General features: G+C 49.7%; 1 protein-coding gene across 2 annotated transcripts in view; it reads right to left on the minus strand.

The window, feature by feature from the left end:
- The window catches only part of C1QTNF12 (C1q and TNF related 12), a 56,700-nt gene that overhangs the window by 30,592 nt on the left and 3,626 nt on the right, over window positions 1-22,482 (minus strand). The window contains exon 2 of one of the 2 annotated variants that reach the window (XM_060259180.1): window positions 919-1,035. The exons of the other annotated variant lie outside the window; for it this stretch is intronic. Within the exon in view, the coding sequence (XP_060115163.1) occupies window positions 919-1,035 (117 nt within the window). The remainder of the gene's footprint in view (window positions 1-918; window positions 1,036-22,482) is intronic. 2 annotated transcript variants of the gene reach the window in all.

Raw genomic sequence — 22,482 nt, forward strand, 5'->3', positions numbered from 1 at the left:
CCCTGCAAGAAGAGCCCTGTAAGCTCTTGGAGGATGGGCTACATCAGGGGTGTGTGGCCTAATATGCAAAGGAGTTCCTGCTAAGAAAAAAAAGCCCTGGAAATGCATAATAAATAAGATCACAGAAACTCTAGGAGTACAACCAGAGCCACCAGGTGGATGAAAATGACTTTGCCTGGGGGGATCCCAGCCCTTGACCATATTGCCTTCACCAAATTACACAGGCCCCACTTTGCTTATTGGTATAGCTCCATTTTGGGCTCTAGTTTTGGATCACACCAGGGCAAGAGGCACCAACCTTTTGGAGCCTCTGTATCCTTTTGGAATTTTGTGGCAGAGTGGCCCCAGGAGGTGAAGCCAAGCACACATACAAGAGGTGAAGCCAAGCACACACATACGAGAGGCTGGGAAATGTGGAATATAATCATATACAGAGAGAGAGAGAAAGAGAGAGAGAGAGAGAAAAGAAAAGCCCCTCGAATGGCACAAAAGCAGCCGATCACTGGCCCTGTCTTCTCCGTGGTCCTTTTCTATTTTCCTGGAGCACATGGCCAGCTCAAGGGGAAATGGCTGTGAGCACCATGTTGGGAAACCCTGTACTAGGGTATAGCAGAATGTTGAGAGGGGGTATTGGGAGAAGGAATGTTGAGAGACTGAGAAGGAATGTTGAGAGGCAGAGAAGGAATGTTGAGAGGCTGAGAAGGTATGTCAGCATAAGGGATGAAATGTTGGGAAAGGGAATGGAATTTTAAGAGAATGAAGCTGGTTGTCAGGAAAGGGGCCGAAATGAGTTCAAAGTTTCTGGAAGAGCAGGATGAAATGTTGAGAGAAGGGGGCAGGATGTTGGGGACTGGCTGCTTTAACACTGCCAGGAGACTGTTGTTGCTAAGGCCAGCTAAGCTTTCAGGAATAACCTACTAATTTCTTATCTTTCCCTCTGCATTTCTTTTTGTTGTTGCCATCATCAGGACGATGTACAAATGAAATCCACGTGCGACGCGGGTCGGTGATGTGAGGGTCTGGAGACTCAAGCATCTAAGGAGAGAAGAAGAAGCATTTGAGGGCTTTCACCCATAAAATTTCACCCATTTTATAGCAGCTTAAAAAAAAATAGTTCCAACATCCAACGTTCCTTGTCCTCTGACGAACCAGAAAAGCAGAAGGTGAATTTTGGATCTGAGAGAAGAGTTCATGAATTATCCAAAATACTAGAACTTGAGGGCATCGCATAAAGCTAATGTGCAGTAGGTTCAGGATGGACAAAAGGCACAGACAGCTTTAAAAGGGGATTAGACAATTCATGGAGAAGTCTATCAGTGGCTGTTAGCCATGGTGACTAAAGGGAACATAAAAGAAGCCATGTTGCATCAGGCCAATGGTCCATCCAGTCTAACACTTTGTGTCACACAGTGGCCAAAAAAAAAATAGGCGCCATCAAGAGGTCCTTCAGTGGGGTCAGGACACTAGAAGCCCTCCCACTGTGCCCCTCCAAGCACCAAGAATACAGAACATCACTTGCCCCAGACAGAGAGTTCCGTCAATACGCTGTGGCTAGTAGCCACTGATGGACCTCTGCTCCATGTGTTTATACAATCCCCTCTTGAAGCTGTCTATGCTTGCAGTCGCCGCCACCTCCTGTGGCAGTGAATTCCAGGTGCTAATCACCCTTTGGGTGAAGAAGGACTTCCTTTTATCAGTTCTAAGCTGACGGCTCAGCAATTTCATAAAAGGTCCACGAGTTCTCGTATTGGGAGAAAGGGAGAAAAGTACTTCTTTCTCCACCTTCTCTATCCCATGAACCTCCATGTTCAGAGGCAGCCAACCTCGGAAGACCAGCATCAGTGTCAGGAGAGAAGATGATATTGGATTTATATCCCGCCCTCCACTCCGAAGAGTCTCAGAGCAGCTCACAATCTCCTTTACCTTCCTCCCCCACAACAGTCACCCTGTGAGGTGGGTGGGGCTGGAGAGGGCTCTCACAGCAGCTGCCCTTTCAAGGACAACCTCTGCCAGGGCTATGGCTGACCCAAGGCCATGCCAGCAGGTGGAAGTGGAGGAGTGGGGAATCAAACCCGGTTCTCCCAGATAAGAGTCCGCACACTTAACCACTGCACCAAACCAGCTCTCTACACCAAACCGGCAGGTCTCCATCTCTATGCTCGGTTGTCGGCCCTCCAGAGGAACTCATTGGCCACTGTGTGAGACAGGAGGCTGGACTAGATGGACCACAGGTCTGATCCAGCAGGGCTCTTCTTACATACATTCTTATATTCTCAGATTTGCATGTGGGAATTCCCCGCTTAGTTCAGAAACTCAGATGTCAGATTACAATCAGCATGGGATGTGTGAGAATAGACACAGTGTTTTGTTTTTCTTTTTAAAAAAAGAATAAATACCACATTTAAACTGCTCCTGTCACCGGTCTTGTTATCATCATGATGCACATATTTTTTCTTTCCAAATTTTAAAAATGTACAGGCAGGTGTCAAAAGTAAGATGGTTGCACTTGAAGCTCTGGGAGGGTTTTAAAAGATGAAGCAAGCTTTTCTCTGAATATTTCTGGGCACAGAGGTGGGAATGCTCAAATATTGGCCATGAGTTTGTGAAACATTATCCTATGAAAAAATGAAGACAGATGCAATATAGGAAGGGTGAAGGCAGATATAACATAAAAGGACGCACAGTTGCCTACTTCTAGCTTCAGAAATGAACTGTTTTCTGCCCGCCTCGCCTCGCTTCAGGTGGGCTGCCTTGTCCTAGACCTTCCTATCTACTTCCTTTATCCATTGGCTGGGGAAAGCTAACAGTCTCCCTGTGCAGTAAAATTCATAGATCAAAAAGGAAAAGATGTGGCAGGGCTCAAAAGGAAGGACAGAAACGGATTCCTACCATCTCAGGTACCTGGGCAAAGAAAGAATAATTGCTTCTCCAGGGTTTTTTTGGTTTGGATAATAGGCCACACACCCCTGATGTAGCCAATCCTCCAAGAGCTTACAGAGCTCTTTGGTACAGGGCCTATTCTAAGCTCTTGGAGGATTGGCTACATCAGGGAGGTGTAGCCTAGTATGCAAAGGAGTTCCTGCTACCAAAAAGAAGCCCTGGCTTCTCCCTCTGCGGAGCATATATCTGTCTTATCATTATTCACCCCGCCTTCCAGCATTTTTGCAGGCTATGGTTCTGTACATGCTACTTGATGGCAAGAGACAACGAGTCGTGCAGAGATACACCAGACACCCTCCTCTGTGGACAGCTAATTCTGCTGCTTCTGGAGCAGAAATGAACAGATTCCTCTCTCCCCATTTCAATTTTATTGTACTGGAATTCCCTTCTGTCCTGCATTCTATTCCTCTTTAATTTAATTAGACAAGGTGGGGAGGAGGAAGGGGAACCGTCAGAAAGGTTCAGGAGCTGAGCTGACACCATGCTTCTATGACTTGGCAAATCCCTGCTGTATTAACCAAATATTCGAATACTTGTAGAAGAGGTGAACAGGCATGGCATGACTACAAGTCCCAAAACGTTGCTCATTCTCTCTTCCCCCCACCCCAAGTCTGAAAACAAACAACTGGGGATTCCTAATTTATCAGTTCTTTTCTAGAAACAACTTCAATATTCACAGAAAAATTAGATGAGGAGAATTGTGGAATCCACCCTATTATGTTTGCCGTGTGCCCGTCTGTAGGTGGTGATGTACTGCCCGCACCCTCAGCTTCAGATCCATGCCTCAGGAAATTAAGGAGTGGGAGAACAAATGCCTGGGGAAAAGCCTCCATAGTGATGCTCTAGGAATTTGCTCGTATCTCTATGATCTTTACCATGGAGTTTAAGGGAAATTCCTAGAGCATCACCCAGAAGTGACATCAAATCCTTCCCAAATGCGATCTTCCCCAGACATTGCCCTCAAATCTCCTTGCATTTGCCAGAGCCAGTGCTATTGAGGAAAAATTACATGAGGATTCCACGGGCGTTTTCGCACTCACCTTCAGCAGGCGCGACCCCCCTCTTCACCGCGCAGGATCTGCGCGGATTTCGCACTAAATGCCGCGGAGCAGCCAGAAGAGCCGGAAACTCCCGTCGCAAAAGCCGCGCAAACGGAAACTGCTTTTTGGCGGTTTACGTTTGAGCGGCTTTTGCGCCGGGAGCTTCCGGCTCTTCCGGCTGCTCTGCGGCATTTAGTGCGAAATCCGCGCAGATCCTGCGCGGTGAAGAGGGGGGTCGCGCCGGCTGAAGGTGAGTGCGAAAACGCCCCACGTGTTAATCACCCTTTGGGTGAAGAAGGACTTCCTTTTATCCGTTCTAACCCGACTGCTCAGCAATATCATCGAGTGCCCATGAGTTATATAACAAAGGTTTACATAATTATGCACGGCAGAGAGAAGGTATAGAAACAAGTCCTTTTCTCCCTGTCTGCTCAGACTGGCAGATCTTCGGCCGTCTGGGACCCTGGCGAAGGCTCCAAAGCACCTTCCTGGGTGTCGGTACTGCTCTCAGAGTCCGATGAGGAAGACTCCCGGTGTACGGAGTGCTCAGAGAGGATCGGCGTCAATTCCCGGATTGGCGAACGGGTCGACGTCGATGGTCGCCAACGAATTTCAGCCACTGGGGCAGTGCGCCTCTCTGGAGGGACCGATGCCAATGGCCTTCGGGAGTGGTGCGAAAGCCTCGACATGCAGGCCTACCCTGGCTGGACGTGAGACCTCCAAGGAAGTCCAGAGTCACTGCGCAGAAACAGGCCATGGCAAATCACCTCCATTTGTCTTCTTGAAACCCGATGGGATCATCATGTCAGCTGTGACACGGCGGCCCTTTCCACCAGCATCACTGGGCCCTGTCTTAACGGCTGCATCGCCCATGCTCTCTGTCTGGGTCTCCAGTCTAACCTCTCCCAAGAAAGACAGCGATGAAGCCAGTAAGGCAATTCCAGAAATATCTGGGGACTTTGGGGGTGGAGCCAGGAGCAAGGTTGTGACAAGCATAATTGAACTCCGAAAGGAGTTCTGGCCATCACATTTAAAGGACCGTACACCTTTTAAATGCCTTCCCTTCGCTAGAAATAATGGGTAAGGCACCTCATTTTGGGGCTCATAGAACTGGACTTCCTGGTCCAATCTTTTTGAAACTTGGTGGGTCTTTTGAAGAAAGACACCAGATGCTATGCTGAAAATTTGGTGCCTCTACCTCAAAAAACAGCCCCCCGAGTCCCAGATACCTGTGGATCAATTCTCCATTATACCTTATGGGAATCGCCTCCATAGGGAATAATGGAGTGCCAAGCAGACATTTCCCTCCCCTCCTCCAGCTTTCTGATGATCCTGAAGTGGGGGGAGGGCCTCCAAACTGGGGGATCTCCTGCCCCCACCTGGGGATTGGCAACCCTACTGCCATCACATACACTAAATAATGCACTTTCAAGCCATTTTCAATGCACTTTCCCAACTTGGAGTTGGCAACAGTGACCCGGGGGGGAGGGGGGGTGGCGGTTTCAACTCATGTCTTTGAAAACTCTGGCACGAAATCCCCGTTCCTGACATCATTAAGCAAATGATCATGCAAATAGATTTCTGTTTCGACAAGACTCCTCCGGGATGGGCAGGTTGGCTGCAATTCCCCTGGAGCAAATACAGACATACTAACTGCAAAACTTGGCATCATTTGTCTTCCTGAACATGAACGATTCCTTGTTGTTGTTTCCAAAAACAATGTCCTCTCCCTTAACTTGGGTGGTGATGCCTGCGAAGAGGAGAGAAACTGGAGGGGGTGACTCAAAACGGAACCGTTGTGCCAAAAGAAATCGATCATTGACTTTTTGCATTTGTATTGGTTGGAGCACTGGTTCCAGGTTGCATTTATTGCTAAGGTGCACCAATTAGGAGAACCGCTTGTGCCCAGTGAATGAAATTAACTATTGCCCTTGCATTCGGTATACGGAGCACTGGTTCCAGAGAAGGGATTAACTGTCAGACGAAGGATCGACTGAAACACGCCCCATTTTACCTAGGAAGCGTGTCACTTTAATTCTGAAGTTTGTTCCTACTCTGAAGGAAATTGTCTGCACCTGTTGGGAACTTCCGTACGGAAGGGGGAAGAAAGGACTTTTTCATCTATTGTCGACTCTATATCCTTAACGAACAGAAACTGAATTTGCAACATTTTTTTAATTTTGATACATTGCTATGATTGATATCAATATTGTGATCATTAACGAATTTAGGAGGCGTTCTTGATACATGGTATATAATATATGAAAGTGCATTGAATTGTTGTATTTAGTATTTTTGACACGATTATCTCCAGGCTTCAACTTATTCTGTGTTTTCCACTTCTACAACTGATCTCCAGCCAGCAGAGAGCAACTCCCCAGGAGAAAATATATCCTTCAAAACCTCACCGGTTGAATTATCACTCACACACAAAAAGTGTGTAAACAAACATTTAGTGAAGATTTCAGGTTTTCACGGCTGGTAACATCATTAGGGTTTGTAGAATCTTTCGGGCTCAAGTGCCGTGTTCTACTGGAGAAAGTTTTCCTTCCAGACGTTTCGTTCTCAGCTGCGGAGAACGAAACGTCTGGAAGGAAAACTTTCTCCTGAGGATGTTCTCCGCAGCTGAGAACGAAACGTCTGGAAGGAAAACTTTCTCCAGTAGAACACGGCACTTGAGCCCGAAAGATTCTACAAACCCTAAACATTTAGTGCACAGTTTATAATGTCCATACAGCAAAATAATAGAACGAACACCCACACAGCGCTCCCCCAGACTGTTTTCTAAGGTCACGTCTCAGAGGCACTGCCTTCAGCCGCTTCTTGCAGTTCTGAATCCGGGTGGAGACAGGGGTGTTGTTCTGTACAACTTCTCACAAAGAGATCAAAAGACCACATTTCCTGGATTTCCTACGGTTTCGTTGGCTTTACCCTTCGTCAGTCTTCTCTCAATGCTGTTTTAACTAGAGCCGCAGTACAAAGAATTCAATCACGGATCAACGCGTACATGCTGAAGTCTCAAGGGTAAAACCGACGAAACCGTAGGAAATCCAGGAAATACGGTCTTTTGATCTCTTTGTGAGAAGTTGTGCAGAACGACGCCCCCGTCTCCACCCAGATTCTGAACTGAAAGAAGCGGCCTCTGAGATGTGACTTTAGAAAACAGTCTAGGGGAGCGCCGTGTGGGCGTTATTTTGCTGTATGGACTAATTATAAACTCTGCACTAAGTGTTTGTTTACACACTTTTTGTGTGTGAGTGATAATTCAACCGGTGAGGTTTTGAAGGATATATTGTGCTTAATACACCGGTACCTGTGCTATTGTATTACTCCAGGAGAAAATGGCTTTGAAGGGGGGACTCTATAGCGTTGCACCATACTGAGGCTCCTCCCCTCCCTGCCCTCTCCTGGCTCCACCCCCAAAGGCTCCAAGTATTTTCCACCCGGCAACCCTAACTCTCTCACATGCACATCTTAGGCAGAAAAGAGATGCAACGTAGGGTTGCCAACCTCCAGCTGGGGGCTGGCCATCTCCCAGAATCACAAATTACCTCCAGATGACATAAAGCGCTTATTTATTCATAAAACATGTATTCCACTTTTGGAGAAAATGGCTGCTTTGGAAATAGGGTTGCCAATCCCCAGGTGGGGGCAGGGGATCCCCCGGTTTGGAGGCCCTCCCCCCACTTCAGGGTCGTCAGAAAGCGGGGGGAGGGGAGGGAAATGTCTGCTGGAAACTCTGTTATTCCCTATGGAGATTTATTCCCATAGAAAATCATGGAGAATTGATCTGAGGGTATCTGGGGCTCTGGGGGGGCTGTGTTTTGGGGTAGAGGCACCAAATTTTCAGTATGGCATCTAGTGCCTCTCCCCAAAATACCCCCCAAGTTTCATAAAGATTTGACCAGGGGGTCCAATTCTATGAGCCCCAAAAGAAGGTGCCTCTATCCATTATTTCCTATGGAAGGAAGGAATTGAAAAGGTGTGCTGTCCCTTTAAATGTGATGGCCAGAACTCCCTTTGGAGTTCAATCATGCTTGTCACAGCCTTGATCTTGGTTCCACCCCTAATGTCTCCGGGCTCCACCCCCAAAGTCTCCTGGCTCCACCCCCAAAGTCCCCAGATATTTCTTGAATTGGACTTGGCAACCCTATTTGGAAGGTGGACTGTATGGCATTCTACCCTACCGAGGTCCCTCCATTCCCCTGGGCTCCACCCTCAAACCTCCAGGTATTTCCAACCCCAGAGTCAGCAACACTGTAGCATCCATGGCTTTTTATGCAGCAGGAACTCCTTTGCATATTAGGCCATGCCCCCTGATGTAGCTAATCCTCGAAGGGCTCTTAGTACAGGGCCTACTGTAAGCTCCAAGAGGATTGGCTACATCCGGGGGGGTGGCCTAATATGCAAAGGAGCTCTTGCTACAAAAAAAGTCCTGATAGCATCAACTGTACACTGCATTTCCTATGGGAACAATTGGGGGGGGGGTGTCCAGGGGTCCAGATAACTTTGCTTTGGAGCCTCCCTCTGGTGCATCAGCCACCTTTATGGGGGGGGGGGCGTGCCACTGGCTCAGCCGACCCCATTAAGTCCTCAGGTCCTGAGTCACTCCTCGTTCGTGCATTCCATGATAATTGAGTAATTACCGTCAAAGGTACATCTGTCAAGCACACCCACCCCCTCCCATTCAGCAGACATCCCTGGAACGGGACCAGGAGGCGTCGATTCGGGGAGACCCCAAATTGCTTGTAAACATTGGAGGGAGGGGGGGAAGTTCTCCTCCAGAAAGCACTCCTGGCTCCAATCCAGCCCTGAGTGTTCCCTGTTTAAGAGGCTGCCTTCGGGTGGTCATGCACTCCCAACAGGTGAGAGTTCGGGGTTCACGTTTGTCAAACGGTTACGGCTTTGACGTTCTCCTCCAAATTTCTTCCGGGCTTTTGGAGTTTCAAAGTACCTGCTCTAGTTTGGAAAGCAAAGCTGATGTGTTCAGAATAGGGTTGCCGGGTCTTCCCCTACCCCAGCCACTGGTGGGGGGTAGCGTTGCCAGCTCCAGGCTGGGGAGTGCCTGGAGATTTGGGGGTGGAGCCCGGAGAGGACACGGACCACCCTCCAAAGCAGCCATTTTCTCCAGGGGAGCTGATCTCTGTAGTCTGGAGAGAAGCTGGAATTCCAGGGAATCACCAGCTCTCACCTGGAGGCTGGCATCCCAAATATGGACCCATCCATTCTATCAGGATCCTGTGTACAACAAATGCACCAGAGCTCATGTGCAAATCAGGGGAACAGCCCACTCAAAGAACAGTAGTTAAATTGCAGCTACAATGAGGGGAGATTGGGGAGGAGGGAGGTTGCTGTACTTTCTCCAGCATGTGCAAGACAAGGCTTTTTTGAGCAGGAACGCAGTTCTGGTTGGCTTGGTGTCAGTGGGGTGCGGCCTAATATGCAAATGAGTTCCTGCTGAGCTTTTTCCACCAAAAGCCCTCCGTGAAACAGTAGGGTTGCCAAGTCCAATTCAAGAAATATCTGGGGACTTTGGGGGTGGAGCCAGGAGACTTTGGGGGCGGAGCCAGGAGACATTGGGGCAGAGCCAGGAGCAAGGGTGTGACAAGCATAATTGAACTCCAAGGGAGTTCTGGCCATCACATTGAAAGGGACAGCACACCTTTTAGAATGCCTTCCTTCCATAGAAAATAATGAAGGATAGGGGCACTTTCTTTTGGGGTTCATAGAATTGGATCCCCTGGTCCAATCCTTTTGAAACTTGGGAGGTATTTTGGGGAGAGGCACTAGATGCTATACAGAAAATCTGGCACCTCTACCTCAAAAAACAGCCTTCCCAGAGCCCCTGACACCCGTGGATCAATTCCCCATCATTCCCTATGGGAATTGTTCCAGGAGGTGCATAATGGCTATGGGGGTGGAGCTTCCCCCGCCGGCCAGCTGGCTGGGGGAGGGGGGAAGCCTGTAAAACCAGGGGATCCCCTGCTGGGTCCTGGGGATTGGGAAGCCTAAACAGCAGTGATGTCAGGGGTGTGTGGCCTAATACGCATGAGTTCCCACTGAGCTTTTTCCACGAAAAGCCCTCCGTGAAACAATGGTGATGTCAGGGGGTGTGGCCTAATATGCAAATGAGCTCCCACTGGACTTTTTCTACAAAAAGCTCTGCGTGGAACAACGGTGGCACCAGGGGCGTGATTTAATATGCAAATTAGTTCCTGATGGACTCTTTCTACAAACAAAGCCCTGTGCTAAATAATGGTGATGTCAGGGGGTGTGGCCAAACATGGAAATGGGTTCCTGCTGGGCTTTTTCTGCAAAAAAAAAAAAAGCCCTGGCGCAAGATAAAATGGAAGAAAAGATGCAATGGAAGCAAAGGAAGGAAGCACAGTGGAGCAACACTGTGTCTGCTACAGAGCAAGATTCTGGAACGAGAGAGGGAAGGGACAGGGGGAAATCAAGTTACTGCTGTTATGCAATGATCTATGGCGGGGGTGGCCAACGGTAGCTCTCCAGACGTTATTTTGCCTACAACTCCCATCAGCCCCAGCCAGCATGGCCAATGGCTGGGGCCGATGGGAGCTGTAGGCAAAAAACATCTGGAGAGCTACCGTTGGCCACCCCTGATCTATGGGGAGAAATGAAGGTGGGAGAATGTGATTAACCCCCCCACACACCCACATGCACACTAACTCTACAGTTTCTTCCATGCTCTCCATGGGGGGCTCTGGGATCTTTCTGGATGGGTTTGTGGGATTTCCCCAGACTGGGATGGCCCAGGCTAGCCTGATAGATCTCGAACACGAAGGAGGGTCAGCCCGGGTTGCGGTACTTGGATGGGAGGCCACCAAGAAAGTCCAGGGTCCCTTCACAGAGGCAGGCAATGGCAAAACCACCTCTGTTCCTCTCTTGCCTTGAAAACCTGACAGAGGTTGGCGTAAGTTAGTTCTACGGTTGCCAGCCTCCAGGTGGGGCCTGGAGATCTCGCGCTTTGACAACTGACCTCCCCTGGAGAAAACAGCTGCTTGGAAGAGCAGCCTCCCCTCCCCAAACCCTGCACGTTCCACCCCCAAAGCCTCCAGGTTTTTTCCAACAGAGACCTGGCAACCTTAGCTCTATGGCATCCCACGCAGCCAATGTTGTGATCCGCCCTGAGCTCGTTCATGGGAAAGGGCGGAATATAAGCACACTAAACAAATGAATGCATTTGGTTGCCAGCTCTGGATTGGGAAGTACCTAAAGATTTTGGAAGTGGAGCCTAAGGAAGGATTAGGGTTAGAGGAATGGAGGGACCTCGGCAGGGGTCACTTTGTAGAAAAAGAGGTGGTGGAGCTCATCCAGGGATTGTTATGCAGCTGCATCTTCTATTCAGTGGACAAGGTGGGGAGGAGGAGGGGGAACCCTCAGAAAGGTTCAGGAGCTCCTGCTGAATCCGAGGCCTGGACCTCAACAGGGTATAGTACCATGGAGCCCGCCCCTTAGGCTTGCCAATCCCCAGGTCCCAGCAGGGGTTCTTCCGCTTTCCCAGGCTCCTTCCCGCCCCCAGTCAGCTGGCCGGTGGGTGAAGCCCCGCCCCCAGAGAACCATGTGCGTTTCCACCTCCGGAGGCTTCAGTCTCCGATTGAAAGGCTTCCTCTTGGGATGGTGGGTCTGTGTTACTTTGAAGAAGTTGGCAGCAACTCGTGAGTCAAGAGGCCAATCCCTCACTTCAGAGTCGCCAGAAAGGGTGGCGGGGGAGGGAGGGGGGGGGAAACGTCTGCTGAGCACTTCGTTATTCCCTATGTGGAGATCGATTCTCATAGGGTATAATGGGGAATTGATCTGGAGGTTTCGGGGGCTCTGGCGGAGCTGTATTTTGAGGTAGAGGCACCAAACTTTCAGTATAGTATCTAGTGCCTCTCCCCAAAGTACCCCCCAAGTTTCAAAATGATTGGACCAGGGAGTCTAATTCTATGAGCCCCAAAAGAAGGTACCCCTATCCTTCATTATTTCCTATGGAAGGAAGGAATTAAAAAGGTGTGCCGTCCCTTTAAATGTGATGGCCAGAACTCCCTTTGGAGTTCAATGATGCTTGTCACAGCCTTGATCTTGGCTCCACCCCTAATGCCTCCTGGCTCCACCCCCAACGTCTCCTGGCTCCATCCCCAAAGTCCCCAGATATTTCTTGAATTGGACTTGGCAACCCTACCGCCCCTCCAGGCAGCCATTTTTTCCCCTCCAGGGGACCTGATCTGGGTCGCCTGCAAATCAATCGGAACAGCAGGAGATCTCCAGGTGCCGCCTGGAGGTTGGCCACTTGAGCAGCCATCCTGCGCATGCCACCCAGCAACCGACTGCACGGGGCTGGTGACCTCTCTGCCTGCTGCCAGCGTCTTCTTGCAGTTACAAATCCCTCTTGGTGAGGCAGCCAGGCTTTTCCCTGCCTTCCCCGCAAGCCGCCGTGATTGACAGCTCCGATGAATGCTCTGCCCTTGTGGTATTATTATTTAATTACTACGGCATGCATGAGCAATCCGAGGAATAAGCAGGGAAGCCTCGCTGTTGATCTTGGCAGCAGCCACCACCGGCAGCCGCAGCGGCGCTCGCGGCCAAGTCGGGTATGGCCCAAGACCCACGTCTGCACTGCCCGGGCGGGCTGGGAGCTGCAATGTCTTCTTCAGCTCAGGGGTTGCGCTGGGGCGGTTAGAGTTCTGGGGCCGGGATTGGGATGCCCACGCTCAAACCTTTGCTAGCATTGCCAGGTCTGTGTTAGGAAGTACCTGGAGACTTTGGGGGTGGACAGGGCTTTTTTGTAGCAGGAACTCTTTTGCATATTAAGCCACCTCCCCCCCCCCCAATGTAGCCAGTCCTCCAAGAGTCTTCAGGGCTCTTCGTACAGGGCCTACTGTAAGCTCAAGGAGGATTGGCTACATCAGGGGTGTGTGGCCTAATATGCAAAGGAGTTCCTGCTACAAAAAAAGCCCTGGGGTGGAGCCTGGGGAGGCGGGGTTTGGGAAGGGGAGGGGCCTCAGCAAAGTACAATGCCACAGAGTCCACCCTTCGAAGCAGCCATTTTCTCCAGGGGAAAAGCAATATGAGATAACCACCGGAAGCAATAAAACTTTCACGCAAAGCCTGTAAATATGCATTTTTAGTGAAGTAAAAGAAAAACAAAACTAAGGAACACTGAACATCCTTGAAACTTTCCCCACAAAGTCCCTCAACAGTCACAAAGAATGATAGCCTCTTCAAATAGGACGTAATGAAGACATGGGTGAAGCCTTTAAATTCTTAGTGTTCCCACTCGTGATGGTACAGAGAGAATAAGGAGCCGCTTTTAAAAGGACTCCTCACGGTTTCAATAGTTCTTCCTCAGCCTTTTTCTCCCGACGTTACATGGAGCCACAACTCTTTACAACATGGATCCACACACGCTCTAATTTGCTGCTACCAGCTCTCTATTTTCTCCAGGGGAGCTGATCTCTGTAGGTTGATGATAACTTGTCATTCCGGGGAATCTCCAAGTCCCACCTATGATATGTTTACTGTGTGTATGTATGTAATGGGACAGTCTACTTCTCCCCTGTGTGATTTAGTTTGGTCCTCTCGGGTGGAGCTTTTGTTTCAGTTTCCAGTTTTATATGTTAGCTGAAGATGCCGGTTGTTGGCCTTGTCTCCTTGCAAATAAACAGCTGATGTTTTGAGCCAGCTTGTCTCTGCTGAATGGACCCAAGAACAGGTGCATGAGTGAGTACCAGGGGTGGAATTCTAGCAAGAGCTCCTTTGCATATTAGGCCACACACCCCTGATGGAGCCAATCCTCCACGAGCTTACAAAAAAGAGCCTTGTAAGCTCTTGGAGGATTGGCTACATCGGGGGTGTCGCCTAATATGCAAAGGAGCTCCTGCTAGAATTCCACCCCTGGTGAGTACTCTAACCTGGGACAAACCCACAGCCAAAGGGGGATATTACACCACCTGGAGGCCTGCATCCCTACTCCGAGTTGTGATGATGAAATAGAGGACAGGAGACAGAAGGAAGCCACTTCGGCGCCCCACTGGGCATAAATGAAAGAAGTAAATAAAGTTTAAAGTGGATATATCCCTTCCAATCTGCTGGATTGTCTAGGGCAGGGGTTCCCAACCTCATTGAACCTGCAGACACCTTTGAAATTTTGAGATGGGCCGTGGAGTGTCATCCCAAAATGGCTGCCAAAGAAGGCAGACCCTAACCCAAAATGGCTGCCAGAGAAGGCAGGTCCAAATGGAATACCTCCATCCTTGCTTTGCAAAAGAATCACAGAAGGCAATATAAAAGAAATGAAGGAAAGTATGGGGGTGGGGAGGAAAGGAAGAATAAGAAGAAGGAATGCCTGAAGGGGAAATGGCATTCCACAGGAAGGAAACAGTGACTGTGGATACTACAGCAATGGAAAACCCTTCCACTGGAATAAGGGCAACCAATAACAAGGTCTGCCTTAGAATAGGGTTGCCAAGTCCCCTGCAGCCTCTGGCGGGGGACTATTTTCGCGCGCGCAGAGCCACGATGTCACTTGCAAGTCACATCATCGCATGCGCAGGGCACTCCGGCCGCTCTAGGAGTTTCCAGGGAAACACTATGGTTTTCCTGGATGCTCTAGCAATCTGGGAGGGAAAACGCTGTGGTACCACAGGTACCAGAGAGTTTTCCCTCCCAAATTGCTAGAGTGTCTGGGGAAAACCATCGAGTTTTCCTGGAAGCTCCTAGAGCGTCTGGCGCTGTGGTGTCGCCAGGTGATGGCTTCATTGCAAGTGACATCACCAATGTGGGCCAGCGGGTTGGCAACCTCTGGGGCGGGGAAACCTTGCCCGGCCTGGGAACTTGGCAGCCCGACCTTAGAATGACTTTACCCCCTTTCGGAACAGCTTGGGGGGGATCCAGGGGTGCCCATGGACAATCAGAGGTAGATTCATAGCCGCTCTGAACTTCCTGGGTGGTCTCCCATCCAAATACTAACCAGGGCTAGGGTTGCTGACACAACGAGGGCACTTCTGGGTGATGTCCGTGCATTGTGCAACGTCCCCATCCATTAGGGTTGCCAGGTCCAATTCAAGAAATATATGGGGACTTTGGGGGTGGAGCCAGGAGACTTTGGAGGAGCCAGAAGCAAGGGTGTGACAAGCATTATTGGACTCCAAAGGGAGTTCTGGCCATCACATTTAAAGGGACCGCACACCTTGTAAATGCCTTCCCCCCCAATGGAAATAATGAAGGATGGGGCACCTTCTTTTGGGGCTCATAGAATTGGACCCCCTGGTCCAATCCTTTTGAAACTTGGAGGGTGTTTTGAGGAGAGGTACCAGATGCTATGCTGAAAATCTGGTGCCTCTATCTCAAACAACAGCCCCCCAAAAGCCCAGATACCCACAGATCGATTCTACATTACACCCAATGAGAATTGGTTTCCATAGGGAATGCCCAGCAGACATTCCTCCCCCCTGGCTTTCTGATGACCCTGAAATGGGGGGAGGGCCTCCAAACCAGGAGATTCCCTGCCCCCAACTGGGGATTGGCAACCCTACCATCCACCCCTGGAATGCCCCCCAAGTCCCCCACCAGAGCTATCTATTAGATTGGTTGGCCTCCCCTACTGTATTGTACACCTATAGGGCTGTACTACTCTTTGTGCTATTATGTACTACCATTCTGCTATTATTTTGTGATGTCATCCTGCTGGACTATCCTATTGCAGGGGTGGCCAACGGTAGCTCTCCAGATGTTTTTTGCCTACAACTCCCATCAGCCCCAGCCAGAATGGCCAATGGCTGGGGCTGATGGGAGTTGTAGACAAAAAATATCTGGAGAGCTCTTGTTGGCCACCCCTGTCCTATTGCACTTTACTAAATGTTGTAACTGTTTTTTTACTAAATGTTGTAACCAGGGCTTTTTTTTTAACAGGAACGCAATTCCGGCTAGCTTGGCATCAGGGGGTGTGGCCTAATATGCAAATGAATGCCTGCTGGGCCTTTTTCTACAAAAAGCCCTATATGAAACATTAGTGCCATCGGGGGGCGTGGCCTAAAATGCAAATGAGTTCCTGCTGGGCTTTTTCTACAAAAAAGCCCTATATGAAATATTGGTGCCATCAGGGGGCGTGGCCTAAAATGCAAATGAGTTCCTGCTGGGCTTCTTCTACAAAAAAAGCCCTATATGGAACATTGGTGTCATCGGGGCGTGGCCTAAAATGCAAATGAGTTCCTGCTGGGCTTCTTCTACAAAAAAAGCCCTATATGGAACATTGGTGCCATCGGGGCGTGGCCTAAAATGCAAATGAGTTCCTGCTGGGCTTCTTCTACAAAAAAAGCCCTATATGGAACATTGGTGCCATCAGGGGGCGTGGCCTAAAATGCAAATGAGTTCCTGCTGGGCTTCTTCTACAAAAAAGCCCTATATGGAACATTGGTGCCATCAGGGGGCGTGGCCTAAAATGCAAATGAATTCCTGATGGAAACATCAGTGAAACATCGGTGCCATCAGGGGGTGTGGCCTAAAATGCAAATGAGTTCCTGCTGGGCTTTTTCTACGAAAAAAGCCCTGGTTGTAACTGATTGTAATTTTAGTGTGATTTTATTACTATTTTTGTTGTACTCCGCTCTGAGCCCCCAACTGGGGAATGGGTGGAAAACGATGATGATGATGATGGTGGTGGTGGTGGTGATGATGGGATTTGGGAACCTTAACCAGGGCTGCTCTTTCTTAGTTTCCAAGATCTGACAAATTGGACTAGTGTGGCCCATCCAGGTCAGAGATAAACATCTACTCACTTCCATTAGAAAACAGGAGGCCCTGGCAACCCTATTGAATCACCTTTGTTTATTCCCATTTCACAGATGGGGAAAACCGAGGCCACAGGAGGTTGGCTTGCCCAAGGCCAATTGCTCACCCAAGTAAGTGACGGCTCAGCTGGGACTCGAACCGGGTCCTCACCTTCGCCCCACCTCCTACCTTCTCTTCCTGCAGAAGCCCAGCCCTTTTCCTGCAGTCCAGACACTGCCGCCCCCCCCCCCCACCTGATGGTGCCCCGCCAGACCACAGCATCAGGAATGCTCACCGTGTCGGAAAACGCCACTCAACCGACTAATTGACAGGCGCCCCCAAAATTGCCCGGGTAGAAAGAAACCATTGTCTTCTCCAGTTGTCTGCAGGGAGAAAAATGTCATTTTTCCCCCCTGGGGGTAATTAGCTCCTATTAACTAATTAACCACGATGAGGTAATTACCCACTATTAAGCCCCTGCACAGACACGGATTAAAAAGAAAATGACACTTCTAAGCGGTTGCAAAACCCTAATGGGAACTCAAGCGCCTGGAAGAGGCACTGAGGTTTACATCTGGGGGGGGGGGCGCGCACCCCTGGTTGACGTGGCTTCCCCCAATCCCACTCTACTTCCCCCCTCCCCTGCCTCCTTTCCTCCATCCGCCAACAAGCCCCAAACCATTTGGCCCCTGGCCCCTCCAACATCCCTTTGCCTGTTCTTGCGTGGACTGCCAGCAGTGTTCCCTCTAGGCTGAGTTAGTGCAAGCTGGCTCACACCTTTTTAAGCCTCTGGCTCACACGTTTTTGTCTCAGCTCGGGGGAAAATGGTCCTAGAGCAAGCTGGTTTATGCAGTAGCTCACAACTTTAATGACAGGAATCATAGAGTTGGAAGGGACCTCTAGGGTCATCTAATCCAACCCCCTGCATAATGCAGGAAACTCACAAACACTTCCCCCTAAATCCACAGGATCTTCATCGCTGTCAGAGGGCCATCTAGCCTCTGTTTAAAAACCTCCAAGGAAGGAGAGCCCACCACCTCCTGAGGAAGCCTGTTCCACTGAGGAATCCCTCTAACAGTCAGGAAGTTCTTCCTAATGTTGAGCCGGAAACTCTCTTGATTTAATTTCAACCCGTTGGTTCTGGTCCTATGTTCCAGGGCCACAGAAAACAATTCCACACCATCCTCTATAGGACAGCCCTTTAAGTACTTGAAGATGGTGATCATATCACCTCTCAGCTGCCTCCTCTCCAGGCTAAACATCCCCTGTTCCTTCAACCTTTCCTCATAGGACTTGGTCTCCAGACCCCTCACCATCTTCATTGCCCTCCTCTGGACCTATTCCAGCTTGTCTATATCCTTCTTAAAATGTGGTGCCCAAAACTGAACACAATACTCCAGGTGAGGTCTTACCAGAGCAGAGCAAAGCGATACCATCACGTCACGTGATCTGTGGAGCTCACAACTTTAATGCCAGGCACTCACAAAGTAGAATTTTTGCTCACAGGGCTCCACAGCTTAGAGGGAACATAGGTTGCCAGTCTCCAGGTTGGAGCTGGAGATCACCTGGAATTACAACTGATCTCCAGATGAAGAAGGAGGAGGAGGAGGAGGAGGAGGGGAAGGAGGAGAAGGAGAAGACGATGACATTGGATTTGTATTCCACCCTCCACTGAAACTCTGAGTGGAGGGTGGAATACAAATCCAACGTCTTCATCTTCTGCTTCCCCTTCTCCTTCATCTTCCTCCCACACAACAGACACCTTGTGAGGTAGGTGGGGCTGAGAGAGCTCTCCCAGAAGTTGCCCTTTCAAGGACAACTCCTAGGAGAGCGATGACTGTCCCAAGGCCATTCCAGCAGCTGCAAGGGGAGGAGTGGGGAATCAAACCCGGTTCTCCCAGATAAGAGTCCGCGCACTTCACCACTACACCAAACTGACTCTCTATGACAGAGCCCAGTTGCCCTGGAGGAGCTGTCAGCTTGCGGGGGGCAGGGGCGGGGGCTGTATGGTATTATGCCTTTTGAACTCCCCCCCTTCCCAATATCCACCCTCTCCAGGGTCCACCCCTAAAGCTCCAGGAATTTCCCAGCCCAGGGAAAGTAGCCTGCAGTACCATTAGAAGTGTTCGGACTCCCCTGGTCACCTAGGGTTGCCAATCCCCAGGTGGGGGCAGGGGATCCCCCGGTTTGGATGCCCTCCCCCCACTTCAGGGTCATCAGGAAGTGGGGGGGGAGGGAAATGTCTGCTGGGCACTCCATTATTCCCTATGGAAACCGATTCCCATAGAGAATAATGGAGAATTGATCCATGGGCAGGGGTAGCCAACAGTAGCTCTCCAGATGTTTTTTTTGCCTACAACTCCCATCAGCCCCAGCCATTGGCCATGCTGGCTGGGGTTGATGGGAGTGGTAGGCAAAAAAAAAAACATCTGGAGAGCTACCATTGGCTACCCCTGCCATAGGGTATAATAGATCATTGATCTGCAGGTATCTGGGGCTTGGGGGGCTGCTTTTTTGAGGAAGATTTCCAGCATAGCATCCAATCCCTCTCCTCAAAACACCCTCCAGGTTTCAAAACGATTGGGCCGGGGGTGTGTGTCCAATTCTATGAGCCCCCGAAGAAGGTGCCCCTATTCTTCATGATTTTCAATGGAGGGCATTGAAAAGGTGTGCGGTGGTCTCTTTAAATGTGATGGCCAGAACGCCTTTTGGAGTTCAGTTGTGCTTGTCACAGCCTTGCTCCTGGCTCCACCCCCAAAGTCTTCTGGCTCCACCCGCAAGGTCCCCAGCTATTTCTTGAATTGGACATGGCAACCCTTATGGTCCCCCGTGTTAGATCCAGGCTGGGAAACGCCTGAAGATTTGGGGAGGGCAGGGACCTCGATGGGGTGCGATGCTCCCAGGGGCCGCCCTCCAAAGCCTCTGCTTTCTCCAGGGGGACCGATGTCTGTCGTCTGGAGATGAGCTGTCATTCCAGAGGATCTCCAGGTTCCACCTGGAGGGGGGCATCCCGACGAGACAGCCTTCCTTGCTAGACGAAAGACAGCCTGAAATACTTCTTTCCCCAGGGATTGCTTAAAATGTGGGATTCGCTGCCTGAAGAGGGGTTTAAACAGATCCATGCAGGATAGGTCTATCGGTGGCTCCTCACAGGGTATCTGTGGTTGTACAGCAAGACTCTTCCTGCACAATTGTTGGTCAGTCTGCAATAGCAGATGTGTGTATGATCAGAGCGTTATAGTGTAAGAATCATTAGAGCAGTGGTGTCAAACATGCGGCCTGGGGGCCAAATCAGGCCCCTGGAGGGCTCCTATCAGGCTCCCGAGCAGCTGGCTGTCATCTGTTTCCTTCTCCCTCTCTCTTGCTTCCTTCTGCATCACAGCTTGCTTTGCCAGGCTTGCTCAATCACACAAGAGCTACAGAGCAAAACCTCTATTTTCTCCACTGGCTGAGGCTCCTCTCTTGGGGACGAAGGGAGGGAAGGCAGAGCTTGTTTTCCAAGACTCTCTCAATAGCACAGCAGAGCTACTGAGCCAAGCCTCTCTGCCTTCTATTGGCTGAAGCTCCTCCCCCTCCTGATCCTCTGGGGAAGGAGGGGAAGAGCCAGAGCTTCCTTTGCCCAGTTCTCTGGATCCCACGGGAGAGATACAAAGAAAGCACTTTTAAGACCAACGAGTGATAAATGTTTTAAGGATGTTTTATTTTAAGTTTTTTTTTTTTTAAAAAAGTTCTTTAAATGTGCTTGTCTGTGTCCTTTATAGAATGTATATCTCCACCACCTAATCTTAAATAGGTACGCACATGGGCCAGCCTGACAAAGTCTCATTTATGTCAGATCCAGCCCTCATAACAAATGAGTTTGACACCGCTGCGTTAGGGGGGGGGGGGTTGTGTGTGTGTGTGTGTGTGTGTTTGCCAATGTTTTATCCATGTGCAAATGTTTTATCTGGAGACGAGAAAAACGCAGGTGGAGGCAAGGAGCCGGAAATGTCAGCAAATGGCACGTGCTCTGATTCTGGAATTAATTTTGGAAAATTCTCCTCAATAAACCAGGTTTAAAGAGCAGAACGCGCCACCCGGAGAGATTCCAGAGCCAGAAAAGTCGGCTCCTCTTCAACAGGAGGGGCAGGCTGGATGTCTCCATTGCTGAACTCCCCCTCGAAGAAACACAAAGTGACATTGTGCTGGAGAACTGCACCCACCAGCATCAGCTTGCCAACCTCCAGTTGGCACCTGGAGATCTCCTGCTACAACCATCGGTCTCCGGATGACCGAGATTGGTCCCCCTGGCGAAAATCTCTGCTTGAGAAGGCGGGCTGTATGGCAGGGGTGGCCAAACTGTGGCTCAGAAGCCCCACGTGGCTCTCAAAGCCCCACCCCCACCCCATCAGCCGGCTTGGAGAAGGCGTTACTCTCTTAAAATCACTTCGCCAAGTCACTTTGGCAGCTTGGAGGATGCATTTAAAGTTAAAGTTGCTTTCCTTCCACCTCTCCTTCCCTCGCCCCATTTATTTTCCTTCCTTCCTTCCTTCCTTCCTGTCTTGTGGCTCTCAAACCTCTGACATTCATGTCTTGCGGCTCTCAAACATCTGACATTTATTCTGTGTGGCTCTTACGTTAAGCAAGTTGGGCCACCTCTGCTTTGGGTAACTGTAGCCCTACTGAGGTCTCTTCTCCCCTCAAACCTCGCCGTTCCCAGGCTCAATTCCCAAACCTCCAGGAATTTCTCAACCCAGAGTTGGCAACCTTAGCCAGGGTTTGGTCAAAGCACAATACAGGATTACCCATGTGAACGACAGCATCGATCGATTGCAGCATCTCAAGCGTTTTGCTCATGTTACCTTGTGGTGATATATACAGCAACCAGGGCAGGTAGGTCAAACGGCAGGCATAGGGGGTTCAGCCCCTGGGAAAAGTGAGATTCAACGGGGGGGGGGGGGCTTCTTGGTTTGCAACTGTCTCCCAACTGCTCTGCTCAGAGCAGCTAAGAAGGCAACAGAACATGGAGTCCGGGGGCTCCTCTTAGACCAGGGGGGGCCAAACTTGCTTAATGTAAGAGCAACACAGAATAAACGTCAGATGTTTGAGAACCACAAGATGTGAACAAATATTAGTGGTAGATAACTCACTGAAAATGTCGAGACAGTGTGCAATTGCAATAAAAAAGGCCAACAACGCCATGCTGGGAATTATTAGGAAGGGAACTGAAAACAAATCAGCCAGTATCATAATGCCCCTGTATAAATCGATGGTGCGGTCTCATTTGGAATACTGTGTACAATTCTGGCCACCGCACCTCAAAAAGGAAATTATAGCACTGGGAAAAGCGCAGAAAAGGACAACTAGAATGATTAAAGGTTTGGAACACTTTCCCTATGAAGAAAGGTTAAAACGCTTGGGGCTCTTTAGCTTGGAAAAACGTCGACTGTGGGGTGACATGATAGAGCTGTACAAGATTATGCATGGGATGGAGAAAGTAGAGAAAGAAGTACTTTTCTCCCTTTCTCATAATACAAGAACTCGTAGGCATTCAATGAAATTGCTGAGCAGTCAGGTTAAAATGGATAAAAGGAAGTACTTCTTCACCCAAAGGGTGATTAATATGTGAAATTCACTGCCACAGGAGGTGGCGGTGGCTACAAGCATAGCCAGCTTCAAGACGGGATTGGATAAAAATATGGAGCAGAGGTCCAAAAGTGGCTATTAGCCACAGTATATATATATGTGTATG

Source organism: Heteronotia binoei, chromosome 18 (assembly GCF_032191835.1).
Source record: "Heteronotia binoei isolate CCM8104 ecotype False Entrance Well chromosome 18, APGP_CSIRO_Hbin_v1, whole genome shotgun sequence".
Taxonomy (NCBI): domain Eukaryota; kingdom Metazoa; phylum Chordata; class Lepidosauria; order Squamata; family Gekkonidae; genus Heteronotia; species Heteronotia binoei.